The 27,369-nt window shown below is 56.3% G+C and overlaps 1 protein-coding gene across 1 annotated transcript in view; it reads left to right on the forward strand.

The window, feature by feature from the left end:
• The window catches only part of PLXNA4 (plexin A4), a 346,359-nt gene that overhangs the window by 309,164 nt on the left and 9,826 nt on the right, over window positions 1–27,369 (forward strand). Inside the window, exons 21-29 of the mRNA XM_023753514.1 lie at window positions 363–631; window positions 3,337–3,403; window positions 4,228–4,374; window positions 8,291–8,450; window positions 18,053–18,156; window positions 18,625–18,739; window positions 19,833–20,023; window positions 20,895–21,064; window positions 24,867–25,079. Coding sequence (XP_023609282.1) covers window positions 363–631; window positions 3,337–3,403; window positions 4,228–4,374; window positions 8,291–8,450; window positions 18,053–18,156; window positions 18,625–18,739; window positions 19,833–20,023; window positions 20,895–21,064; window positions 24,867–25,079 — 1,436 coding nt within the window. The remainder of the gene's footprint in view (window positions 1–362; window positions 632–3,336; window positions 3,404–4,227; window positions 4,375–8,290; window positions 8,451–18,052; window positions 18,157–18,624; window positions 18,740–19,832; window positions 20,024–20,894; window positions 21,065–24,866; window positions 25,080–27,369) is intronic.

Genomic DNA, 27,369 nt, shown 5'->3' on the forward strand with positions numbered 1-27,369 from the left:
GCGGCTGTGGTGTGGGGTGCCTCCTCAACTCCACAGCACCGTCAGGGAAGAGCTGAGGCCGCTGAACAGGCAGATGCGGGTTCCAACCCCAGTGTCACCATTACTCACAGTGATGTTCTCTCTGTGCCTCGCTTGGTTCATCTCTAGAAACAGTGACCCACACATGGGCTGTGACAGAGGCTAACTAGCTACCTGGCACAGTGCCTGGCACTAGATAGGGATGTGACAGCATTAGCCAGGCTGCAGAGGGTAAGTGGCGGGGTGGGATGGTCAGCAGTGTGCACAGCCCATTCTGTGGGGGCATGACAGGCCCGCCAGCCTCGCCCTCACAGGTGGCAGACAGAACCCGGTCTCCTCTGCAGGTACCGGGCTACCGGCAGGAGCGCGTGGAGAAAGGCCTGAAGCTCTTTGCCCAGCTCATCAACAACAAGGTGTTCCTGCTGTCCTTCATCCGCACGCTCGAGTCTCAGCGCAGCTTCTCCATGCGTGACCGGGGCAACGTGGCCTCGCTCATCATGACGGTGCTGCAGAGCAAGCTGGAGTACGCCACCGACGTGCTGAAGCAGCTGCTGGCCGACCTCATCGACAAGAACCTGGAGAGCAAGAACCACCCCAAACTGCTGCTTCGGAGGTGAGAGGCGGCCGCGGTGGCCGGGGCGGTGCAGGTCAGAGGGCCCCTACCCCCACCCGCCAGGCCTGGCCTTTGCCTGCCAAGGAGACCAGGGCAGAGCTCCCAGAAGGAGTAGCCAAGTTCTCCAAGGTCAGGGACCGACTTGCTCAAAGGCTGGGTGCATCCCACACCTTCCTTAAAGAACCTGTCCATCATGTAAAGGGCCACGGCCCAAATGCTCACCCTGTTGTGTTTTATATGCCCGTATATCTGCTCTCCATCATTCTCTCTCTGCCTTTTTGCTCCCCTGATTTTGCCCCTTTTTACTGGAATTCTTTTCTTGTGGGATCTTTAGAGGTCATTTTCCATCCCCTGGCTTTGACCAAATCAGAACTTGAATTAGGAGTGATACCCCAAGGCCGCTCTGGGAACCCACCCCACCATCTCATGATGGGAAGTTTGAGCCCCGAGCCACTTGCACTGCTATCTATCTGCTTGTGATCACTATGAGCCACACGTGACTATTTAAATCCAAATTAATTAAAAGTAAATAAAATTAAATATCACCCGAGAGCTATCGGAGATGCAGCCAGCATCCCGGGTCCCTTCCCACACTCGGTGGAGCAGCGTCTGCATTCCGACGAGACACCGAGGTGATCTGAATGCGTAGTAACGTTTGAGAAGTGTGGCCCAGCCCGTGTGTGATTTAAAACCCTTCAACGGCAACTTGCCTGATGCGTCGCAGCAAGGATTTCCTGGCACCTGTTCTAGGCTCTGCACAGTCCGGGGTCCTCCGCTCGCGCGACTGGTGCCTCATCCTGGACCCTTGAAACCCAGTGGTTACATGTGAATTGATAGCCAGGTCCCGTAGCTTCCACCTTACAGGAGTTAGACCAGGGGTGGGCAAACTTTTTGACTCGAGGGCCACAATGGGTTCTTAAACTGGACCGGAGGGCAGGAACAAAAGCATGGATGGAGTGTTTGTGTGAACTAATATACATTCAAAGTAAACATCATTACCAAAAGGGCACGGTCTTTTTTTTTTTTTTAGTTTTATTCATTTCAAACGGGCCGGATCCGGCCTGCGGGCCGTAGTTTGCCCACGGCTGAGTTAGACCCTCTGACTCTATCCACGCTGCCATTGGCACTTACCATGCACTCGAAGGCCTTTTCTCCTTTAGGCTGTTATTCCAGTGTCTTTCGCCTTCCCGTAGAATCTACGGAGTAGATGAAGATGGAAAACCCCCGTGTCCGGTCCTCTGCCTGGACCACCATTTACCGGCTGCCTCCCGTCCTTGTTCTTGGCCTGGGACAGGACCTCCTGCTTGGTCCCGTGCATAGATGTGGCTTTCAGAGCGCTGACCCCAGGCTTTCTCGGATGCAATGGGCCTTGGCCTGTGCAGCTGCAAAGGTTGCTACACGCAGGAGCAGCCACACAGCTTTGGGAAAAGCACGGTGGATCACTTGGATTTTTGTTTTGCTTCCACCACGCAGCTCCCCACCGGCATAATGCTGGGGTGGCCAGGCCTGCCAGAGCTCCCGGGGACATTTCCGGGTGTGGTCTAGCTCTGTGCGTGTGCCTCCTGCTCTTATTTTCTGCTCACTCTCTCTCAGATGCCCTCTCTCCCCTCTGCCTGCCTTCGCCACCTTTCTTCTTGCCCGTGGTTGCCACACTCCTTTCAACAGTCTTACTTCTGTCCTTCTCTCACCTTCATTGTGTGCTGACAACTGCCCAGCTGCCTTGGGATTTTAGTTATTAGTATCTTCAGGTGCCTGCGACTTTCAAATCTATGTAGACATGCCTGGATGGGCTGGTTTCTCTTTGGAGCTGGCCACACACGCTTAGTGCAAGGTTGAGTATAGTTTGTTTTCTCTAAGTGGATGCAACCAAAAGTGGCCTTTGGCCAGTAACACTGCTGCTGTGTCTTCACTTCCAAAGTAAAAGAATAAATGGACTTGGGTAGCAGCATGAAAGATGCAAGTTAGACTCAAGAAGGAACTTTCTGTCATTGTACATGAAACACCAGAAGGGTTCCCAGAGGGAGTTCCAAAGAGCATGGAAGCCTTTGAAAGGGGACCATTCTGGCACCTCTTGGGATGAGCGAGGCACAAGCTGCTGACAGCTCTGCGTCCAGCTTAGGGGAAGGGTCAGTCCAATCTGGCCTTTTTGCCAGCACCCCCTGCTCCTGCCAACTTCCTTCCTATCGTCTGCCAAATTAGAAACTCCCAGGTTTTTTGTTTTTCTTTTCTCACCCAAATGAACTATAAAGTTCTCTAAGGCCCAATGTGATCGCTACGAGCCGCATGTGACTTATAAAATCTAAATTAATTAAAGGTAAATAAAATGCAAATTCAGCCCCTATGATACTCTGGCCGCATTTCAACTGCCCTGTAGGCACATATGCCTGGTGGCTATTAGACAGCAGAGAGAGCGTTTTTATCATCCCAGACAGTGCCCAGCACTGCTAACCTGTTCCCACCAAAACCCACCAGGAGCCCAGGCCCAGAGCAGCATCTCCCAGCCTCGCAGGCAGAGCTTGTCTTATCGCTACGGGGTGTCTAGGAGTCCGTGGACTCTGTATTCTTTAGGATCTCGGGATTTGATCCAAAAACCTTAAGCAGCAAGACCCATGCAGACTTCTTCCCCTGCCTTCCCAGTCTTGGGGTCTGACCGGCTGCTTCTGTCTTTGTCTTCCTCTGCTGGCCCCCTCGGTGGCGGGTGACAGGACTGAGTCAGTGGCCGAGAAGATGTTGACCAATTGGTTCACCTTCCTGCTCTACAAGTTCCTCAAGGTACGCTTGGCTGTGGGGGTATCTCTGGCCTTGCCCCTGTTTCCCCACCAGCCTGGGCACCAACCTGCCTCCTCCCCAGCCTGCCCCATTTCCCTCACGGCCCCCAAGTCTATACCCCCAGGGGCCTGGCTGTTAGTACCCCAAAGAAACACAGTTTCCGTCACTGAGGGAACGGGCTCCTGACATGTCGGAGACAGCCTCGCAGTCAGTCCCAGCTCGAGGGACAGGTCCCGCAGACTGCTTCTCTGGAGCAAGCAGAGATGAGCCTCTGAGAGGTCCCTGCAGGAGCCATTCAGCTAAAAACAATTCACCCCCACTTCCCTGCTTTCCCTCTTCCTCTCCCTCCTGCCTCTCCCAGCCCCAGACTGGCTGAGGCCGAGAAGGGTCCCAGGCAGGTACAGCAGATAAGTGACGACGTGCCTGCGATTTGGAAGAGCTGCCCGACATCCAATTACTGACTTGTTTGCTAAGGAGGTCACAGCACTGAGGACTGACCTCGGTCTCAAGATGGGGCTGCAGAGAAAGTGGGTGGAGTGGGATGGGGCAAAGGACCAGAGAGGGGGTGAGAGGCAGGAAGAGAAGAAGAGCTGCAGGGCGGTGGCGGGACAAGGCAGATGGGAGAGGACAGTGTGGGCCAAGGAGCCCAGGGAGACGGACCTCTGAAGGCGGGAATTGAAAACCCAAGAGTAAAGCAGGTGGGAGCAGGAGGAGAGAAGCGAACCAGAGGAGCAGAGAGCAGCCCTCTGGAGAGGCAGGGGCCGTGGGAGCCTGGCCCCGCTCACCTGTGGTCCAGCGGCCGCCCAGCATGGTTGTTCTCCTCCCAGGAGTGTGCCGGGGAGCCCCTCTTCTCGCTTTTCTGCGCCATCAAACAGCAGATGGAGAAGGGGCCCATCGATGCCATCACGGGTGAGGCCCGCTACTCCCTGAGTGAGGACAAGCTCATCCGCCAGCAGATCGACTACAAAACCCTGGTAAGCCAGCCCCGCAGCCTTTCCCCGGGCCCGGGGCAGCGGGCTTTGGTCTGCCCAGCCCCTGCCCAGCAGAGGGGACAGTGGAAATGCTGAAAAGCCACCTCTCCAGGTTTTCTCACTGCAAGGGGCCAGCCAGCTGCTCCCCCTGTGCCGGTCACCCCAGATGTCCTCTGTGCCACCACTCCGGGGCACCTGGATCGGGGACCAGTAGCTCAGACACACCTAAACAACACTTCAGCAAAAGTCTAGTGGGCTCCCGGGCCAGTGCCCTGAACCGTGGGGTCCTGAGCCCCTGCCAGCTGCTGTCTGACTGACCCCCCTGAAGGAACGCCTTCTTTCTCACCCATTCTCCCGGCGAGGAGAGTGGACACCTCCACGCAGAGAGCAGGTGGGGGTACGAAGGAGCAGAACCCGGGAAGAGTTCCTCGTGGTTCTGAGGCCCACGTGTGCCCACTGGTTCAAGTCAAATCCGACGTGCCCCGAGCTGTGGAGCGTGAGGCCAGGGGAGCCTAGTGGTGGAGGCGTTGTCCAGGGAAGGTGGGGATGCCCTCCGTGGAGGTTAGACCCCACCTCCTGACAGAGACCTCGGAGACAGCAAAGCTCAGCTTGTAGGAGCCCGGGGCTTGGAAGCAGGCAGACCCGGCTTGGAGCCCTGACTCCGCTTCTGACTAGCAGGGTGGTTTGGGTTCATCTTAGTCTCAATCTCTCCAAGTCTGGGTTTCTTTATCTGAAAAAAAATGGGGATAATACTAGACCCTGCTAAAGCAGAGATGACAATAGTATGCAGCCCCGAAATTGTGCAGAGGATAGAATGGGAGAGGAGGGGAAGGCGCTGAGCCAGGGGCAAGCGCTCCCTGCCGCCTTGCCTCACTGCCACCAAACCTGACTGCTGTCTGCCCGCTCCCTCCAGGCCAGGGAGCCCTCTCTCAGGCATTTTAGGAAAGAGTTGTGATCTCTCACCAGGCCTTCTGTAGGGAAGGGGGCAGGAAGTGGAAAGGGACTGAGAAAATAAGAAAAATGTGGAGTGCTGGGGGGTGATGCTCACGGGGTGACCAAGAAGGAAAGACAGAGAACAGAAGATTTAACATGCACTGTGGGGGGATGGGGCACCTGGCAGGCCAGGCTGGGCATGGCAGAGCCAGACGTGAGGGTCGGTGAGCCAGGGAGAGTCCCAGACACAGAGGCCAGCTGGGGGGACTGTCCCTGCTGCTCTGAACGAAGCCGTTCCTGCTGTCTGAGAGTGATGTGGCCATGATGCACCTGTTACTCCATCTTCAGAGGCCCTGGGAAGCCCAACAGCATCCTACAGACTCGCCAGGATTGGCTCAGTTGCTAAGCTTTAAAGAGGTAGTGTGGGGCCAGGGCCCCTGCCTCCTGCAGGCATGGTCTGCTCTGGAGGAGAGCATTAGAGGCTCCTATTAAAATGGGAAAGGGGAAAAATCCTTCCAAAAACAGAGACTTGAAGAGACTTCTTAATGAGCCAGAACTACTGTTGAAACATCTCTGCTGGATCTCTCCCCCTTCACTCCCTTCCTTTCCCATCTCATCAGTGGCTCCCCAATATTGCATCCAACACAATGAGCTGTAGGAATGCTCTGTGCCCAAACCACAGGGTCTTCTATTCCATAGGCTAAGGTATCGTTAGCACAGCTGGCTCAGGCTCGCTTACACAGCACGTGGGGAAGTCGGAGGGGGTCAGGGCAGAGCATCCAGGAAGGTGGAAACGCTGGGAAGAGGCTCTGTGAGGATTGGGGGAAGAAATTACAATTGTTTTGCCCGGAGAAGAAATTTGGCTGCAGGGAGACTTAACAGCCACCTTTAGGCCTGTGAACGGAAACTCCCACGCACAGAAGTGGGAGTAGCCCCGAGGCTGGTGAGGACTGGAAAGGAAGAAAGTGTTAGACAGCAGCAAGGGGTCACAAAAAGACAGGAGGTTGTGGGATTCAAAAAGACAGGAGGTCATGGGATTCGGCAGTGGCTAGGGGAGCCCAGGGTGCTTTGGGCCAACTGATGGTGACCTTGTTGAGACAGCTGCTGACTGGCTTGGGGACATATCACTTTATAGCAGCTGCCCCTCTTCAGTGCTGAGTGATTAATTGTATTGATACTAGAACTTAGAATAGGGCCCTGCTGCTGGGAGTGCCCATCTGCATCACCTGGGCGCCTGCTAGATGCTCACCTGGGAGCCTGCTAGATGCTCACCCCAAGAGCCTGCTACAATGCAGAATTGCAAGCCCCATCCTAGACCTCCTGAATCAGAGTGTGCATTTTAACAAAAACCCTCACCCAGCAGGAAAAAAACACTAGCAAGTTTGCTCAGAAACTAGCCAAGGGTCATGGGAGTGGCGGTGGGAAGGAAACTTCTGGCTGGAGCTGTGGTTTGGCCGGTGGCTGGGAATTCTGTCCCTCAGTGGGGCCACTGCTGCTTCTCTGCCTGCCCTGAGCTCCATGGAGTTCTCCCAGGGCCCCCCTGAACCCTGGGCAAGTGGAAACGTCAGGAGATCATGCCCAGGCGACAGCCTCTCCTCTCGGTCTCTTGGCGGAGGAGGCCCAGAACAGGCTGCATCGCTGCCCGGGGCAGGCCCGGAACACAGGACAGCAGGGAGGCCAGGGCACGGAGCAGCAGGCTGTGCTTGGCCACTGAGGGGGCAGGGAGGGTCCAGAGGCTTTTAAAGGACAGAGCGGCTGGCGAGGGCACTCAGAGCAGCACATGGTTCAGAGTTCCTTCCACCATTGTTCTCCGTTTAGGACATTTTGAGAATGAGAGTTTTGGTTTTATAGATTTAGGAGGGTTTTTTTCTTCTTCTTAATGGAATAAGCATGTTCCTATTTGAGCTCATAGCAGTCTGGTTGCTAATGAAAGGCAGGCATCCAGGGGCCAGGGTTCTGATTGCCAACACATGGAGTGAGGGTGAGGGCGTGAGGAGGTGAGGGGGGGAAGGCCGTTGTCTGAGCCTGCAAACCAGACGTGCAATTGGGAAATGGTTGGGGTGGGGGGTGCGGTGAGAGTTCAGAGGAGAAGCACAGGGGCTCGGGCAGCAGGGTTGGAGGGAGGGTACAGGTGCCCAGAGTGGCATGGCCACTGGACAGCCCCTGTGCCCCACAGCATGCGCCCGCTCCACTGTGGTCCCCCAGGATCCCCCACAGCCTCCGCCATGCAGAGCGAGCCTCTGGAAACAGCAAGGGAAGAAAGGCCTCTGGAAACATCCCAGAAGTTTTTAAAGGAAAAGATACAGTTTGGTGCTTTAAGCAGAGTCTTCGCTTTTCTGACTAGTTCCAAAAGGAGAGGTTGAGGTCCTGAGCCAGGGTAGCCTCTTCCCCTCACACAAGGTTTCAGGGGTCTCAGGTGGCCTGAACCTGAAATGTTTTATGAGCCCCAAACCCTCATAAACCCGACGCTTATGAAAACTTGAGAGAAAGGCACCAGACCCACATTAGTGTGAGTGTGTGAGAGGGAGGACAAGGAAGACAGACTGACACACACAGATGGGGGGCGGGGTCAGCGGTGGGTGAGAGTCTGGGTGTGCACTTGAGAAGGTACCTCTGCGTGTGTGTGTGTGTGTGTGTGTGTGTGTGTGTAGAGTGCACGCATGGATGCATTAGTGTCCATTCTCATGCAGATTCCCCCTCACTGCCTCCTCCTACTTGGACATGGTTCTCTCTGGAAAAAAATCAGGATTGTTCAGTGTGCAGCCCTACTCCTACAATGACCCTGAAGTCACAGCGCCTTCCTGCTGCTCATAGGACCAGAAGGGCAGAGGGCTTGGTGGGAACACAGTTGGGCCAGGCTCTCCCCAGCCCCCTCTGGTCCAGCCTGCAGAGGGGGAGCTGGTCAGGACAGGGGCCCAGGATGCTGCAGGGACCCTCCAAGCTCTTCCTGCTGCCCACCCCACGTGTTTCTCTCCCCCTCCCCCAGGTCCTGAGCTGTGTCAACCCAGACAACGCCAACAGCCCTGAGGTCCCAGTGAAGATCCTCAACTGTGACACCATCACTCAGGTCAAGGAGAAGATTCTGGACGCCATCTTCAAGAACGTGCCCTGCTCCCACCGACCCAAGGCTGCAGATATGGACCTGGGTGAGTGGCAGCCCACCCAGGGCTGTCCTGTGAGTGGTTGGAAGCACCTCTTACTCGATGGTGGAGCCAGGGTTCAGGGGATCGCCTTCATGGCCACATAGTGAGCAATAAGCAGAGAAGGGCTGCAGTCTGCTGCCGTCTGACAGCCTGGGGGGTCTTTTGAGTAGCTGAGGGTGGGCGTGGAGGTATCCTATCTGCAGTGGGGAGGTTTTAGTCGGAGTCTGTGTGGTTCAAGGTCTTGCCACTGCCTTTGTTGTGCCCCCAGGCTCTGCCCTTCCCTCTGTTCCGTGCCTGTGCTTTTTGCTGACTACCCGAGGCATGAGGGATCTGGGTCAGTGATGGAGGGAGGAGGAAAGAATAGAGAAAAATGAGCTCTGGCACCTACCGGGGAGCAGGGTGACATTTTATTTGAATGTTCCACGAATAGATCGCATAGCCTATATAAACAAGGGCACGCCACGAAGGGCCAGCTGTACTTAGACCCAGTTATGAACTGCCTGCCTGTTTAGTACGCTTTCTTCCTGGGAAATCCTAGCAGGGAGCCCCAGGCTCCAAAGAGACCTGCTGAAGAGAGGCGGTGTGGCTCTTGGGTCAGCATCAGACACACCTGACGTGGAGTCCTGGAGCTGCGGAGTCCCAGCTGTGTGACCTTGGTCAAGTTACTTAACCTCTCTGTGCCTCCGTCTTCTTGTCTATAAAGTGGAGATAATAGTACCTGCCTCGGGATGCGTGAAAAGCCTCTGAGTGCAGTGCCGGCCCCAGTCACTGTTGGCTGCTGCTAGGGCTGCTCGTGAGGATAATACTAGTGAGGCAACGGGCCGTGTCTGTTTGTTGATCCTGGCCCCGGACAGGAAGGCTTATGTGTGTCTGTGCTGTGTCTGGGGAACCGTGGCAACATAGGGGTGGGAGGACCTCCAGAGGCCGCTAATCCGTCCGTCTGGCCTCTAAGCTGGCGTCAGCTTAGCCATCCGAGACACATGGGCATTTGCGCTATTTTCTAAAACCCACAGCGAATCCTCACCCTTTCCCACTGCAGTGCCCCACCCAAATGCTGGTGCCTAAAGACGCAGGACCAGGAAGTTCTGCTAACTCGCCTCAATTCTTACTGCTTCACTGAACCCCTCTCCTCTCGCTGGGCTCCTGGCAGGGTGTGTGGGGTCCTGTGCCTAGAGCCCTGATGCCCGGGGAGAGAGACTGGGCAAGTGTGTGCTCTCCTTCACTTGGGAGGTGTCTCTGAGAATGTTGTTTCTGGAGGGAAGGAAGGAAGGGGGGAAGGAAGGAAGGAAGGAAGGAAGGAAGGAAGGAAGGACGGAAGGGAGGGAGGGAGGAAGGGGGGGAGGGAGGGAGGATATGTAAGAGTTGGGGGTGGGGTGGGTGAGTGGGTCCATATGTATCCTGGGGCACTGGTCCCTAGACTCAGATTGGATATTTGAGTCCACATGCGGGTGACTCTGTTGGCATGAAGATCCCATGGATGGATGACGTGAAGGGGCCTGTAACAGAAGCCGTGGGAGAGAAAATGGTCACTGACAAGGAGGACCCTGTGTTCCCTATCCCCAGGCAATTCATTCAGTGGCTGCTCCATGATGGGTTTCCCAGGTAGCACCCAGCATTCCGTTAGCTTTTCTGTGGGAGCCATGGCAGGGGCCACCCTTGGCTCCTCAGTGCCCCTCTCTGCAACCTGGGTGGGAGGGTAATCCTGACATAGTGAGGCCAGCGCAGAGCTGCTGGGAACTTTGTGCTGGGGGGTGAGTTTGGAGCAGTGAGGTGGTGCTGGACCCCAGAGGCCCTCCTGCGTGCGGTGCTGACAGAACCCTGTGCTCTGGTGCTTGGGGATGGGGACCTCCCCACGCAGGTGGGCGCCAGGTGTGTGTGTCAGCCTCCACCTGCCGCATCGAGACAGCTTCCGCACAGGAACGCCTTCTCCCTTCCCAGCGCAGGGCAGGTGGGTGGGGAAGAACACAGGCATCCCATCCTGTCGTGGCTCAAACACCTGCTGGATCTCAGGAGGGATGGAGCCGGCGTCCTTCGGCATCAGCTCAAGCCCAAGCTCAGGGCCCCTCTGAAAGCAGATCCAGGGGCCACCACCTCTGCGCCAGTTGGTTTCCTGGGGAGAGAACCCTTCATGGCTGGTAGATGCTGCTCAGGACCAGGCCTCCCCACCCTGTTAGCTTTAGAAAATTTCTTCCTTCAGAGGCCTGGGGGTGCGGGCCCCACAAAGCAGACGGTTAATGGGAAGATCTCGGCTCCCCACAGCCACAGTGGTAAAAACCTGCAGTGGAGGTGGCCGCTCCAGCTCAGCCAGGGCCCTCCTGCCGGCCACCTTGGGTGTGGGCAGTCCGAGCCTGCGTGCAGCCAGGACCTGCCTGAGGGTTGCACCTCTGCAGCTAGAGGCTGCTCAGGCAGGGGGAAGCTGCCTGCTTCATAAGGGGCCAGGCCTCCTGGGTCCCAGTGCTCACGACAGTGCTCACACCTCAGGCACCAAGAGAACAAAGTGCCACCTCCTATCGCAGGTGCTGGGGGAGGACCCAGGGCCAGCCTGGGGGACAAGCCTCCACAGCATGGACAGATGAAGGGAGGAGGCCAAAGAAGAGCCCCCCCGGAAAGGGGGTCATGGTCATGCTGAATCCTAGCCACGGCTGCATGATGGGTGCTCCTCTGAGAAAAAGTCCTTTCTTCTGTTAAATCCTGCATTTGGAGCTGCCCCCTCTCTCTGGCCCTCTTTCTGCCACAGCCAGATCACGTAATAAGAAAAGCTGGGCCCCTCAGAGACCCAGATCCTTCTTCCGCACAAAGACTCAGCCTCCAGACCCCCAGGGGGAGAGCGAGGCAAGGAGAGTGGTTTCCATTCTGTAGGTGAAAGTGCTTTGAAAGCTAAAAGCAATTTACAAATGTAAGGTGTGATTGTTGTAAAAAAGTAATCTACGCCAAAGGAATGCATAGCAGGCAGACAGGGAGGGGCTGGCTCAGCCACATGGGCTGGGCAGAGGCAAGGCAGCCAAGCGTCCCCCATCTTCATTCTCCCCAGACCTCCTCCTCCCATGGCTGAGGGCATTGGGCAAAACTGCCTTCCCCTCCTGAGATCAGCCCCCTGCAAGGCAAGGGCACCTGTCCCAGGCCAGCTCAGAAGGAAGCAAGGGCATTTTAAATTACTCAGATAATTGCCCCAAGTAAGTCCAGTCCTAACACCCTCCCCCTGCCTTCCGCCATCTCTGTGGCTCCCGGCCTGGCCTAGCCCCTCAGTCCGGACGCTTTTATTCTTTGATCCTTAGACTGGAGGTCTCCCACTCCTCCCCCCACCCATTCAGCAAACTTTCCCAGATGGGGAACGATCTTAGGATTCTCCAGAGAAACAGAGGTGTATAGATAGGACGTGCATAGGAATGTATAGATAGATAAAGAGATAGATAGATAGATAGATAGATAGATAGATAGATAGATAGATAGATTTTAAGGAATTGGCTCACATGGTTATGGAGTCTGAGTCCGTTCGGGCTGCTATGACATCCCACAGACTGGGTGGCTTATAAGCAGCAGCTGGCAGATTTGGTGCCTGGTGAGGAAGTTGGCACCTTCCCCCTGTGTCCTCACAAGGCTGAAAGGCCAAGGGATCCTCTGAGGTCCCTCTCATGAGAGCGTTACCCGCATGACCTAATCACCTCCCACAGGCCCCTCTCCCTCTATCGCCACATTGGGGGTTAGGATGTCAACATGAGACTCTGGGGACACAGACACCCATCTACAGCAGGGAGGCTGGCAAGTCCAGAATCTGCGAGGTGGGCCAGCTGGCTGGAGACCCCGGGAGGAGCCAGCGTTGCAGTTCAAGGCCGAGCTCCCTCTTGCTCGGGGGGAGGCCAATCTCTTGTTCTCCTGCGGCCCTCGCCTAATTGAATGAGTCTATTCACATTATGGAGGACAATTACTTTACTCAGAGTCCACCAATCCAAATGTTAATCCCATCTAAAAAATGATGATTTTCCTCACAGGAAATCCAGAATAATGTTTAACCGCATAGCTGGGTGCCACGGCCCTGCCGAGCTGACACATAAAATTAACCATCACGGGAGCCAGAGTGAAGGACACGGGGCCCACCTTCACTTCAGTCTGCTGGAATTGGGGGGAGGAAAGATATCACAGGGCAGGGCATGGGGACTGTGCCGGACAGATGGGTCTTTGGGAGCTCTCAAAGCACAGTGCCGCGGGCGCCACCTCTGCTATCCCTGAGGTGTATGTCCCTTCCCACCCACATGGATGGGGTACAGGTACCCCCTTGCACTGCTAAACTCTTCAACCAGCATATAGCATCATAAGAGGTTACCTGGGGCACCCTCTGTGCCCGGCATGGGGGTACACCAATGTAGCAGAAGGCAGGACAGCCCTCTTTATGAGCCTTGGGAATCTTTTGTCTCCTCCCTGGAGGAAATACTTGGTACCATTCGCTTCCATTTCGAAGGAGGAGAATCTGCAGCCCAGAGAGGCACAGCGCCTGGGCCCTGGTCACACGACTGGGAGGTGGAGGGAACACCCATGCCAGCCCACGCCTTCTCCTCCGTGGGCCTTAACCTCCAGAGATTCCTCAGGTTTAATGCAAATGCTCTATCAATAGCCCCCGGGACTCCGCCACCCCCTCTGTCTTGCCATTCAAGTCCTGCTGAAAGGATATATTTTTTCAAATAAGTAATTCCTGTATGCAATAAAAAGATACACTATCTTCTGAGTGAAATATAAAGAGTTCACAGCAGCTGTCTCCCCAGTTTGCATTTTCCGCTGCACCTGATGGGAAGCACAGATAAAGATAATGGGATTTTTTTTTCTTTTTTAGTTCACCTCCCTCTCTCCCTGCAAGGTGGAAGTGTAACAAATTGGATTGTGAGTGTCTGTCCTTTGTGCTTGGAGCCTGGAGCAGGGCACCGGGCTGCAGGGCAGGAGTTGCCAGGGAGGTCGGGGCTAGCAATTTTCTCCTGGTGCCATGCACATGAATACCAGGGTCACCTTCCCTCCTTCCTCTGCCCACCACCTGCCTTTTAAATTCTTCTTTTACCCAGCACACTGCCCAAGTGACACCAGGGCCTCTGTGTTCTATATTCAAGAATATCCATTAAGCTCTAGCTCATCTCTCTTAAATCCAGTGGCGTAGCACAACCTTCTTCCTTGAGCTCCGGACTTACCCACGTAACAACCCTAGCCAGTGCGGGCGCTTTTCAGTTTGCAAAGACCTGGAGCCCAAACTGCTGACGGCACAGTTCTATTTAGGAATTTCTTCTTTTAAGCACCCCGTGTCATCGTTCAGTTATTTTATGTTTCAGAACTGGCTCAGACAATAAACTTTTTTTTAAAAAGCCTATTTAGATGGGACAGCCTCCGCTCCCAGGGCAGGTTTGCATACCTTGTTTGAGGTCACGGCCCTCTCAGCTCTCCCGTGATGCATGCCCCTGTGCTTCCGTGAGGCCAGGCGTTGAGGTCTCAGGCTCTGGCCGTGCTCCCTGGACTCACCTGCTAGCAGGTGTGCAGCAGGAGATCGTGTCTCCTCCAGATTTCTGCTCAGGACCCTGCTTTTTGAGGGAGAGCGGGCTCTGTGCAGGGTGGCAGGTGTTCCTGGTGAGAACCTGCTCTTGTGGCCCCCAGGTGAGGAGGGTGGCCTGGGTGGAACACAGGCATCTGGCTCTGGAGTTCATCCTTCTGGATCATGAGGGTTGACTCCGCCAATTCTAACCAGCCTGTGGGCATCTCCTCTCTGCCTTGCCCTCCTAGGCCAGCCCTCCTAAAGCTCCCTGTGATGGGTCTGAGGATGGATGGTGGTAGGAAGACTGGACCAGGGCTGGCTGGGACGGGGGTGGGGAGGGGGGGTGGGGTGGGGTGGGGGGCGGGGAGCAAGGGTTGCTGCAAAGCTTTCTGGGTCCCCAGCCTGGGTAAAATGAGGTGCATGCACGAAAGTATGTGCTTGTGTGTCCAAGAGTGTGTGCCTATATCTGTGTGTGTGTGTGTGTGTGTGTGTGTGTGCGTGCGTGCGTGCGCGCGCATGCACACACCCACCCACCATGCTCCTGCCAGCAAGCACAGGGCATGAGGGTCGGAGCTAGTGAGTTAATGTGTCCACCTCCGGGAGGGTTTGCTTCTAGGGATAGATCTGCTGGTGGGTGGGGGACCCTCCAGGAGCTGGGCCAGTGATGTGCTCAGTTTCAGTGTCTCCTTCCAGGGTTGGCTTGCAGATGAACCAACCCCCTCTCTTTCCCTAGACACCTCTCACAAACCCGGGGCACACCATGGAGCCCCAGCTCCTCTCCCCTGTCGAATCTCCAAGCAGTCTCTCTGGTCTGTCTCCTGGACATCCCCTACAACTCCTTCCCCGCCCCACTGCCTTAGCCCAGGCCCTAAGGCAGCTGTCTTAGGTGGGGCTCCCCACCTCTTCTCCTTCACCCTGTCTCTGTGGCCCTCAGTTCAATCCCAGACACCCTAGCATGGTGTGCCAGATCGTTCCTAACTCATTTCCTCTCTTGTGTGTGCCTCGCCAGCCTCTTCCTTCCACTGCCTCCACATGCATGGATCCCTAGACGTGTCCCATAAATGGCACCTTTGGATCTGAACCACTGTCCCCATGCCAAGTGAGGCAAAGGCTATTGAGCCTTCAGCACTCAGCTCTGGCCACCTCCCCACCCATGATCCTGCAGACCCTGCTCTTCCTCCAATCACCTGAGTCTTGATTCATTGTTCTCCACACAACATTGCCCACAAACCTCAGCCAGTGGGCAAAGCTTGTGTCCACCCACCAGTGCAACTTGGCTTTGCTGAAAAGGAAGTTCTATGTCCAAGCTACACTGCCAGTGGTGCCCCTGGGTTCCTAGAGCTCTGAGTATGGAACTGCGTGGCAGCGTGAGCAGCGGCTGGGGATGATGACACGGGGTCTCTCTTCCCAAACTGTTTCTTTAACCTCCAGTCACACAATTAGAAGAATGAGTGACGATAATTTAGAGAGCGTTTATTTCTGGAATGGGCATGCCTTCTTGTGATTCTGAGGACTTCAGACCATCCTGGGGCCCCGGTTGCTAACAGAGTAGCTCTCGGTTCACCTCTGACTTAGCTCACTGTCTGCCTGCCATGGACCTCTTTTCCTACCTGGGAAAGGGCCCCATCACTCACTCACACACTCTTCCCCTCCATCCGCTCACCCACGCAGTCACTATTCCTTTAAGAAACACGCATCCAGGACTTGCTCTGCCCCAGGTGCTGGGCCAGCCCTGCTGGGTGGCCTCTAGCAGCATCGTTTCTGTGTTCCAAGGACAGGCCATCGCTCCTTAACTGCTCGGGGTGCACATGGCCACACTTGCCCTACTTTTCAGTTGGGGGCAGAGAGGCAGCCTGACTTTCGTTTGCTTACATAATAGTGGACACAACCCAGAGCCAGGGCGGCTGGGTACAGCCACACAGGCGGTTCACTCCGACACTGCGCGCTGCTCAGCTCAGGGCGGTTATGCAACAGGGAAGTCTGCCCGGGGCTCCAGAATCCGCTGTCCCTGCTAGTCCCTCAGGCTGTGCGGCGTGTCCACATTGCACTGAGGTACCGGGCTCCATCGGAAGGGGTGCCAGTGCAGCTGCTAAACCAGACGCTGGCCCCGGCTGGTCCCGCCCCGTCTGGTCTCGGCAAGGCCCACAGCACTTCAGGGGAGGAGACCCCTTCTCCTTTGGGCCCAGCCAGTGGGCTCAGCATTCAGCCTCATCCCCGGCTTTGCCTCCAGACCCCATGCAGGAAACGCAGAACACTGACTTCTGTGCCCCAATCTGCCGTGCTGTCCCCCACCCCGTGCAGCCCTGACTTAATGGCCCTGGCACCAGTCCCCAGGCAGCAGGGACACCCAGAGGCTTTGTCTGTCAGGCCCCACTGTGTGACTGGGACAAAGCACACCACTGCCATCGTCCTGGGCTTCGCCAGCATCTGAGTGAACCGCCTGTCAGCGGCCCAGCCAGCTGGGAGATATTCCTCTTCTTTTGTCCTAGCCACTCAAAAATACGTGCATGCACACATCCACACAGAGCCACGTGCAATTTAAACCCACACAAATAAAACAGCACAGCAGCAAGCAAAACACTGGTGACCAGGTGCCTCCCTGGGGCGTTTCCCCTGTTGCTCACCCCCCTACCTGCCCCGAGGCCCTAATCACCAGGTCAGTTCCAGCTGATCAGCAGCAGCACTAAGTGATGGGCGGTCCCCAGAGGCCCAGCAGGGCCCTGCTCGGGTGAACACAGGTGGCATCCTTATGGTCGCATTCCTGGGACAGTTGGACACCACCTGAGGCGCTACACCAGGCAGCGGGTGAGCCCAGGAGTGGGAGGCCGGGGCTTTGATGTCAGGAGCATCTCTGCTACGTCTAAGGGCAGGCCGCCCCTCTCTGGGCCTGTTTTTCCATCTGTAGTGCTGGCCACACCAGGTGAACAAGGCAGGAAGGAATTGGTGCTCTCCGTGCCACCAATGTGGCTGGTCATGGGCCCACAGCTCAGCCTTGACCGGAGCGGAATGGAGGGAGGGGATCCGAAATGTGTCTCTGTGGGCCAGAGGAAAATCCATGGCGGGGTCAGGCGAGGACTGGGTAACTCGTTCCAGCCCTAACTGCCCTCTGTGAATCCCAGACTCACGGCTCCCAAGTATCAGCATCTGGGAGGCGTGGAGGGCAGTGTGGCTGCCTGGAAACCAGACTCCTGGCTTCCTGGCTGGAACACATGTTGCACTGATTTTAAAAGGCTGTTTTCCTTTCTGGTGTGTGCGTGTGAGCGTGTATGCATGGGCGGGTGGGTGTGTGCGTGCACATGCGCCAGAGCTGGTGTGTCTGGCATGTCCCCGGTCTCCATCCCCAGGAGATGGGTGCCACGTGTGCGATGGGATGTGGTTGATGAGAAACAGCCTCCTGGTTGCCCATGTGGGATCCATCAGCCAGCCCACGTGTTGTAGGTGTCGGGGCCCATGAGGAGAATGTGGGGGTGTAAGTCTGTGCCTATAACAGCAACTAATTAGGTGTTGGGTAGATCCCCGAGATGCTGTTATCCACATCAGCTCTGGGGATGGGGCTGTTTCTGGCATGAGAACAGGTTCCGCTGGCCTTTCCGCTCCGATTCACCCAGTCTCCCCCCCACGGTGACCCGCCTTCTGGCTTTCAAGGGCAGGACACACCCCTGGCATAGGAACAGGGTGAACAGTGCCACACCTGCAACCCAGGTCTCTGTAGCTCCAAGCCAAGGAGCGTGTGGCATGACAGTGCCATTGCATTGGCTTCATGCTTTCTTACCTGCTTCCACCTGCCTCGTTCACTCAGCCAAGGTTTACTAAGCATCTGTTCCCTGCAGATGTGGCCACTCCCAGAGACAGGTGGGCAGGGAGGACAGGTGACGGCATTCCTGGTCCTGTCACGTAGTTTTAGGGATGAAAACCAGAACTGGGACTCAGGGCCCCTCTGCACCGAAAGCGTCTGCACCCCTTGCTCAGGGAGTGTCTGCCAGCATTTGTTGTTCAGGGTGCCCCTCCATAGGGCTGTGTGGGTGCCCGCACAGGGTCCTCCGGATCCCCATGGGAGGGGCCCGAGGGCCTCTCTGAGCTGCCGCTGCTCCCTCCGCAGAGTGGCGACAAGGAAGTGGGGTGCGGATGATCCTGCAGGACGAAGACATCACCACCAAAATCGAGAATGACTGGAAGAGACTGAACACGCTGGCCCATTACCAGGTGTGGGGGCTGTGGAAGGGAGGAGGGGCTGGCCAGCAGGGCCCAGTTCCCTGCCCTCTCAGTCCTCGGATAGCCGGTCCCCAAGGCTAGACACCCAGTCCCAATTCCTCCTCCCAGCACCTCATGTTTTCCAGTGACCCCGGAGAACTGAGGTCCCCAGCAGGAAACCCTGACCTCCTTGGGGACAGGCACTGATGGGCTGGGCGGTCCTGAGAGAAACATCTCCTAGTCCCCACGTGGGACCCCTCCGCAAGCCTGGGTGTTGTAGGGGAGAGGGGGTGCTAGTGAGAAGCTCTTGCCAGAGTCCCCCCAAGAGTGAGTCACCACACAGAACACTGTTTTGTGCAAAGGAAGCCAACAGCCTCCCAAGCCCCCTAGTTCTCTGGCGCAGCCCGAGTTCATCTGGTGTGTCCCCATCTCCCGGGGAGGCAGAGCTGTGCCCAGCCCTCAGGAGCCTCTTCCCCGCAGGTGCCCGATGGTTCTGTGGTGGCGCTAGTGTCCAAGCAGGTGACAGCCTACAACGCAGTGAACAACTCCACTGTCTCCAGGACCTCCGCGAGCAATACGGTGAGTCCCTGGCACCGTCCTGGGGAGAGAGGGTGCCCTGAGCAGCTGTTGTCACGTTGGCAGTGCTGCTGGAAGGCTCGGACCCCCAGGGCAAGGATCTGGGCGGAGTCAGATTGGGGGGGGCAAGGAGCTGGGTAAGTCAGGCAGGCTGCCACAGGAGAGGCGAGCGGGCTGGGAAGGAGCCCCTGGTTCGGGTGCAGGAGCAGAACTCACCCCCTAGAGCAGGAAGGAACTCTCACCTTTGCCAGCATCTAAGTCAGAAAGACGCTTTCACTGTGTGATACTCATTATCGTGCGTCAAGTTCATAACAATCCAGTGGATTAAATAATTATTATTTCCCCCTATTATGCAGATTAGCAAATTATAACTCAGAGGCACGGCGGCACACTGTGTAAAGGTCACGCTGTTATGAAGCATTTAAGGGAAGGTACAGGCCCAGGTTTCTGGTTCTGAGGTGGGGGTGGGGGAGCACTGGATGTGGCCTGGAAGCCCAGGTGCCACCCTGTCCCGCCACCTTCTGAGTGCCTGGGGGCCAGCTGCCTGACCGCCACAAGACCTGGTTTTCTTACCAGCAAAACAGGGTTTGAAAAAACTACCAAAATGGCAGGATCATTCTGGAAAATCAATAGAACATAGAACAGTGCCGCACTGCGCAACACTCGCATTTCAGAAAATAAGGGGGAAGAAGTGGCCCAGGCCAGAGGGGAGCATGCAGGTGAGCAGCTGGCGAGACAGCTCCGCGGCTGGTCCAGTCATTAAGGGAGACAGGCTACCTGCTCTTACTCTGGTACTTAATTGGCCACTCTGAACGCACCCTGAGACGTGACTTGAGAACTCTTACCAGGGAAGTGGAAAAGAGGACAAGCTTATATTTTTACAAGTTGAACAATTCCGGGCTGGCGAGATGCAAGTGCAGGAGGAAGGGAGCGGAGTGGGTGAAGTAGCCACAGGTTTCCCGGGGGTGCCGGGGGAATGGGCCAAGCCGAGGCAGGGGGACAGGCAGAAACCCGCAGGGAGGATGGGGCAGTAGTTGGCCTCGGCTGTGGGGGGTGCGCTGTGAGTGAGGAAGGCTGAGTGGCCTCACAGGCATGGCCCATCGCGTTGGCAGAGAACATGATCCGGTACACGGGCAGTCCCGACAGCCTCCGCTCGCGCACGCCCATGATCACCCCCGACCTGGAGAGTGGAGTCAAGATGTGGCACCTGGTGAAGAACCACGAGCACGGGGACCAGAAGGAGGGGGACCGGGGGAGCAAGATGGTGTCCGAGATCTATCTCACCCGACTACTGGCCACTAAGGTATCAGACTTCAGGGGGGTGGGAGGCATGTGTGAGTACAGTAAGGGACTTCACCTCCTTCCCTCCCCCCCACCCCGAGCTGCCCGAGCTGTGAAAGACCCAGCATTTGCACCAGGACCCCTCTACTCATGGCAGGCACCAGCAGCACAGCACGCCTTCCCAGCACAGAACCTCAGAATCCTTCTCACCCGGGGCTCCGGGCAAACCCCACCCACACATCAGTGTTGGCGTGCCGTCCGAAGTTTCGTTTCCTTCTCTGTGCAGTTCTCATGCACAGAGGCCGCATCTATTCACATTCTTCCGCCACCCTCCTGAAAGAATGACTCCTCTGTGGGTGTCCTACCGTCTGTAGTGATGGAACATGGGGCCCATTGGTGACTTTCCGGGCACCAGTTCTGAGCCTGGTTCTGGGGACATTCTGTGCCGGCCGTTAGTCTTTCGCCCAGAGGCTGGCCTGGGCCCTGCTCCATGCAGAGCCGAATGGGTAACTGATCGTTAGCCGGAGTGAATAATGCCCAAACCAAACCAGCAGATTGTGTTTGTCTGCTCTGACCCGTGAGTTGCTCATTAGCATTTGCAAAAAGTGCTCAAATAGCAACGCCAAATGGTGTTCAACCAAACCGAGTTTTGGCAGAGGAAGGCTTCGTTAGGTCCAGTCATCAGTGGTGTGTGTATTCCCCACGTGCAGCGGAAATGGAAAGCCGTTAGAGACAGAGGAAGGGGGTGGGGGAGCTTTAATGCATGTACTTCCCCGTTCCACCCAAGCGGGCCCGGCTCTGCCCTGTCCCCCCCGCCCCACGAGAGGCAGGCCAGGAAGCCACCCTGAGAGCTCCCTGGGGGAGCCGTGTGTGAACCCGTGCCGCCCCCCCAGGGCACGCTGCAGAAGTTCGTGGACGACCTCTTTGAGACCATCTTCAGCACCGCGCACCGCGGCTCTGCCCTGCCCTTGGCCATCAAGTACATGTTCGACTTCCTGGATGAGCAGGCTGATAAGCATGGCATTCACGACCCGCATGTCCGCCACACCTGGAAAAGCAACTGGTGAGTGAAGGGAGAGCAGAGGACAAGTCCGGGGAGGCCAGCCGAGCCTAGGGTGGCGGCCACAGGCCATGGTGGTCGCGGGCCACCTTCACCAGCAGGGACTCGGTGCAGGCTCTCTCTGGGCCTCCCCACCCCTCCTACTATTTTTGTGCTCACTTCTGACTAGTGAAATCATCCTTCTTTCCTAGCAGTCAGTCAATTAAAAACATGTATTTAACCAACTAAGTGAGCAAAATGTAACCTGCCAAATATCGCAGCCAGGTGGCTCTCACAACCGGGCACCTCCTGTGTGCCTGGCCTTATGCTGGGCACCGAGGGTACAGGGACCATCAGCCAGGGCCCCTGCCCTCCGGGGGCTGAGACGCAGGTAAGAGACAGGTAGGCAGCTGTTTGGACCTGGGTTGCAGAGGGCGGCACCCAGCAGTGACTCTTCGGCAGGCTCTGAAGGGTATTTCTGTTCTCTTCAGGAAGCGGTGGGCTGCCCTGCCCACAAACTCCTTTTCCAAACTCCCCGTGGGGCAGAGACCTTCCCATCACCACTCTGTCTGCCCTGAGACATCAGGACTCTAATTGCCACTCCGGGTGTCTCCACTCTGGTCTCTCTCTCCTTCAACGTGCACATCCTTCCCCTCGGTCTGTGAGCGGTTCGTGTTCCAGGTTGAGACTGCAAGGTCAGACATCAGGACTCAGCGCCGGGTCTGGGACCTTGCACAGAGCACGGACTCGATAAATATTAATGAAGGTGCAGGGCCATGATGATCTCTATTTGAGAGTTCTACGCACCACAGGCAAACAAAGCGGGCTCGTCGGTTCAGAAGTGCCTCCCTGTAGCTTTTAAATGGTTCCTGTCCCAGGTTGTTCTTCCCCAGAACAACATTCTCCCGAAGCAGCACGAGCCTGCTGGCCAGCACCCGCCACCTGCTAGGGCTGGCGTGGCGCTAGGGCACAGCTGGGCACCCTGACATCCTGCCCGGAGCCCCAAACCAAAACACAGAGGAGGGCAGAAGTCAGCCCGTGGTACTAACTGGTTATTTAGCCTCCTGACTTCCATACCTGAGGAATAGTGTGGTCTCCACGGGAACAGGAATCAGGCAGGGTTGGGCCACACAGATTTCCAGTGAGAGATTGTCCATCACAGGCTTCACCCAGCCTTTCTGAAATGAGACTCTGAGAGTGGATTCCCCATTCAGTGCAGCAACATAAGGCGGAGGCTGAAAGTCCCGCCTGGTCTGGTCTCCGGCGGCACAGGGCTCAGCCAGGGACCCTGACAACCAGCCAGAGCCTGACCACGAACCAACCTGCCTGCCTCTAGGTGAGGAGGTGTTTACCCATCGTAGGCAGAGTGGTTCCGAGGGGCCCGTCCCCACCCACCAGATTTGCTCCTCTCGGCCAGTGTCCCCACGTGTCACTGTGTGAATGCCAGCCGTCTTCAGAACCCAGGAAATGCTCTGTCCAGCATCGTGGTCCGGCTGGGAGAGCTGGTGTCTTCAAAACATCCCTACATGCCCTTGCAGCACATTATAGTCGGTCTCCTGAAATAGACCTGAACTGTGTTTCAGCCCATACCTCCTGCTGGGTGAGCCACCACAGGATGTCACAATGTCCTGGGTGGGGCAGTTCCCCCCTTCCAGCCAGCTCTTCCGAGGACATGGGTGCTGGGTTCCCAGAGAACTCAGTCCCCACAGAGGAAAGCTGGGCAGTGAGTGTGGTCCCAGGCTCCGGGTCCTTCACCAAAGGCCACGCCCTGACCCTCCTCATTGCTACCCAGGCAAGCAGCAGTTAGCCTGGGAATTATGAGCTCTGCGTATTGACTTAGAGTTAATTGTCCCTGATTGAAAAGAGATTGATTCTTTATTCCTGGACAAAGTGGCAACTCTCCCCACCGCCTCCCTCCACATTCCCTACCTTCTCTCTTTTAGATAAACCTCCTGCTCATTTAGCCTGAGTGACTGCAATCAACCAGAGATGAGTGCCACGGCTAATGTTAATAATATGCTAATATTTCATTAGGCAGGAGACTCCGTGTGGGGCCCTGGCTTCCTGGTCTGACTTGCCTGTCAGCACAGCTGGCTTAGGAGAGGGAGTGTTGGGGAGAAACAGCCAAGCAGCACACATGGACTCCCAGAGTCCTCCTCCGGTGGCACTTCGGGAAACAGGAAGATGTGGACAGGAGACTGTGTTGGCTGGGCAGCCGGGAGGCCTTCACCCGGGCTCTGAGCCCAGCTGTCATGGTCTCCCCTGTGACCCCCGACTTCCACCCCTGTCATGCCTCTCCGTGCTGTCCCTTTATGTCCTACCTGAATTTCCCAGGATGAAATAGGTGCCACTTAACACTGTCAGACTCAATGCTGCCTGCCTGCGCCCTGCGATGTACTTTGTAGGAATTTACATTCTTGTTGATGGACTGGCAGTTTCAAATGTGAGGTCTGGCTGTGTCCGTAGCATTTGTTGTATGTATGTACTGCCTGCTGGGAGATACAACATCTATAGAAATGTTGTACCCGCTACATTGAAATAATGTTATTCAAAGAGTTTAAGTTCTAAGAGGCAAGCCAAACACATAGAAACATTCTAACCATTACCAATGATGAGAAGAGCAACCAAAACAACCATAAAACATCAGAGAAGTGGCAGGAAGTGAGGAGATGGGGTAGAGGGAGGGAAGTCACAATCCCTCGCTTGGTGCCCCCTGCTCCCTGACCTGTCTCAGTGGCCGATGGCGGCACAGAATCCGAGAGCCAGCAGAGGACAGCCCAGGGGGCAGGTGGGCAGGGTTCTCCTGAGACCCTGGGACCCTTCTAGCAACAGAGAGTGGCTGACAGTGACCAGACCACCAGGCACGGTTTTTCTCCCCTTTGCCTTTGGTTAGCTGAGGCCCCTCCCGGCAGCACTTCCCCACACCTTCTCCCAGGCCGCATCCGGCGAAGGAACACCTGTGCACCTTCACAGCTCAAACCATCAAGGGCCATCCCCTCCGTGAAGACTTCCAGACACGTCCCTCTGGGTGGCCCTGATCACGCCTCCCTGAGTCCCACGGTGGGCCCGCCCATCCTTCCGTTCTAGCGTGGACTCTTCTCAGAGCACGTGCTTGCTGGCGTGTCTGACTTCCCCAGGAACCCACCGGAATGCAGGTTCTTGAGGGCAGAGGATGTGTCTTGTTCACACTGCATCCCCCGTTGCCAGCACAGTTCCTGGGGTGCAGTAGGTGCCAACTGGGAGAAAGAGAGAGGAGAAGGAGGGGACAGGTGGGGCGGATGAGGGGCCGCGAAGGTGTTGTTTTCTAAGTGGCCAGCTTGGAGATGAGAAGCCTGTTAGCTCCTCCTAAACTGCTCCCCCTGGCATCTCCACTAAGTCGCAATAAGCTGATGTTCCGGGCAGGGAAGAGGGGTGTGACTTCTTCCACACCCTGCAGAGGATGGCAGAGAGTAAGATACAAAGCCTAGATTCCAGGCTGTTCTTAAGGTTCGCCTGTATGCGGCATAGGGGACAGACTGGAATGGAGCGTCAGAAAGCCCACTGCACAGCGCCCATCGCGGCTCCTCGGACCCCAAGCCTGTGCTGAGAGGGACGCTGAGCCTGCAGCCCCACCTGGCATCACTCCCTCCCCAGTGCCCGTCCACACTGTCTCTCTGGATGGTTAGCCTTGCTGATCCTCAGTTTCCCTGCAGGTAGATTGGTGGCATAGAGACGGCCCTTAAGAATGTCAGTTCCCAGCCTCTTCTCTTTTTCCAGAGAGCTCTCCGGCCACGCTATGGGCCCACACCCCCTCTCCCCTGACTGTCTGCCTCTTCCCTCCACACAGTCTGCCACTGCGCTTTTGGGTCAACATGATCAAGAACCCCCAGTTTGTGTTTGACATCCACAAGAACAGCATCACGGACGCCTGCCTCTCCGTGGTGGCCCAGACCTTCATGGACTCCTGCTCCACGTCGGAGCACCGGCTGGGCAAGGACTCCCCCTCCAACAAGCTGCTCTACGCCAAGGACATCCCCAGCTACAAGAACTGGGTGGAGAGGTGAGTGCTGGGCTGGGCGCCGCGGCTGGCAACTTCCCCTGTCTAGGGGTCCTCCTCCCGCTCCACAGTGGGCAGGGCTTGCAAGCAGGTCGTTCACAAAGCCGAACCCCACAGTTGCAGCACCCACACCCTCACGCACCCTGTATTGTTGGCTGAACAAGAACTGAGGAACTTGGCTAGGAATTTTCATGGGGCTCTGCTTCCCTGCCTGGAAAACCCAGATCTTAGTGGCTGAAATATTTTCTAGGCCCAGGAAGGAAATATAATCCCTTGCTCTAATCCCACCCTGCCAAAGATAAATAAATAAATAATAAAAATAAATACTTTGAAGACTGAATAGCTTCTTGCCACAAAAAGGCTGGAGGCCTCTCGCCATCTGCCCCTGTGCATCTGGCAGTCCTGCCAGCATCCTATGGGATGTCATTGTCACTCCAAACAGTTTCTCACTGTCCCAGTCCCTGGACTCTCTCACCGTGAGCCCTTCTGCCCTGGGCCTTGCTGTACATTCTTGGCCATCACAGCCCTGATCTGCTCACAGCCTCAGCCAGTGCACCTGCCACTGAGGGCCACCTGCAAGCTGTGGAGCAGGGTTGTCTGGGTGCAAAGCTCACTCCCGGTAAAGAACACTTATAGTTCATCTGGGCTGCAATAGCTCCCTGTGCCAAGCACCTGAGCTAAGCAACCAGATGACGCTTTACTTACTTAATCATGACACTAGCCCTGGAATATGGGGTCAGGATTTACAACCTCATTTTGTGTCCATGAAGGTGAAGAAATGTACATACAGAATGGCTAAGCAATCAGCCCAAGATGATCCCCAAACGCGGCTGACTCCCAAATCTCTTTCCTATTATTTATGACTAGAGGCCTGGTGCACAAAAATTTGTGCACTCGGGGGGTAGGGGGGTCCCCCAGCCCGGCCTGTGCCCTCTGGCAGTCTGGGACCCCTCGGGAGATAACGACCTGCTGGCTTAGGCCTGCTCCCGGGTGGCAGAGGGCACGCCCAATCCCTAGGTGCAGCTCCTGGTCAGGCTCAGAGCAGGGCCGATCAGGGGGTTGGGGCGCTGCCCCCTGTCACTCACAGAGCAGGGCCCATCAGGGGGGTTGGGGCTCCGTACCCTGTCACACACAGAGCAGGGTCGATCAGGGGGTTGGGGAGCTCCCCCCTGTCACTCACAGAGTAGGGCCGATAAGGGAGTTGGGGCACCACCCCCTGTCACACACAGAGCAGGGCGGATCAGGGGGTTGGGGCGCTGCACCCTGTCACACTCAGGGCAGGGCCAATGGGGAGGTTATGGCTCTACCCTGTCACACACAGAGCAGGGCTGATCAGGGGGTTGGGGCACCTTCCCCTGTCACGAACAGAGCAGGGCAGATAGGGAGGTTGTGGCCCCGCCCCCTGTCACACACAGAGACACAGGGCGATCAGGGGATTGGGGAGCTCCCCCCTATCAGGCACAGAGCAGGGCTGATCAGGGGGTTGGGGCGCAAGCCTCCCTGTTCGCTTCAGTGCATGGCTGCTGGCCGCCATCTTGGCTGACAGTTAATTTGCATAAGGATATGCTGATTAGCCAATGGGAAGGGTAGCGGTCGTACGCTAATTACCATGTTTCTCTTTTATTAGTGTAGATACTTTTAGACAGGGCCTCTGCCAACCCACAGGGTGTGCTGTGTGGATTAAGGGAGGTGCCCTTCCTACTGGGGCATGTGGCCCCGGCCAGGGTGCGTGGTTTGCGCAGGGAACAACCTGCACAATCTACATGACAGGCCTGATTTAGAGTCCCTCTCTCCTTTTCTCAGAGGAGCAAAAAGCTCAGGTTTGGTGCCTTTTCAAAGAGTAAAAGAGACCAGAAATTGTTCCTGACTTGGTGACCAAAGACAAAATGTATCACTTCACCATGGCGTTGAGACATCATACTTGTGCATGGCCTTCCCTTGTGCAGAGGAAATGACAAGGGGGGTAGGTCCTGGCCACCTCAGTAGCAGCTCTCCTAAAAGGGTTGACTCCTTTTCCCTCTCTTCTCTGATCTTTGATCTCCCCCCTACCCCTTCCTGTTCATGCATGTGGTGGGCATGCAGCCCTGGCTGGCAGCGAGAGAGCTAACTCTTTTGTTCTTGTATCTGATTGTGTCTGAGTCACCAGGAGAGGCTCTTACCTCCCTCTACGTATAGACAGTGGCTCATTCTTTGACAGTAGACCTGCCAGGCGCAGGCCCTCCTTTGTGTCAGCCGGCTCTTTGGCAAAGAGAGAAAGAGGCAGCAGCTGGGTTCTTGGTTATCCCTGCACCGT

Source organism: Myotis lucifugus, unplaced genomic scaffold, assembly GCF_000147115.1.
Source record: "Myotis lucifugus unplaced genomic scaffold, Myoluc2.0 scaffold_46, whole genome shotgun sequence".
Classification (NCBI taxonomy): Eukaryota; Metazoa; Chordata; class Mammalia; order Chiroptera; family Vespertilionidae; genus Myotis; species Myotis lucifugus.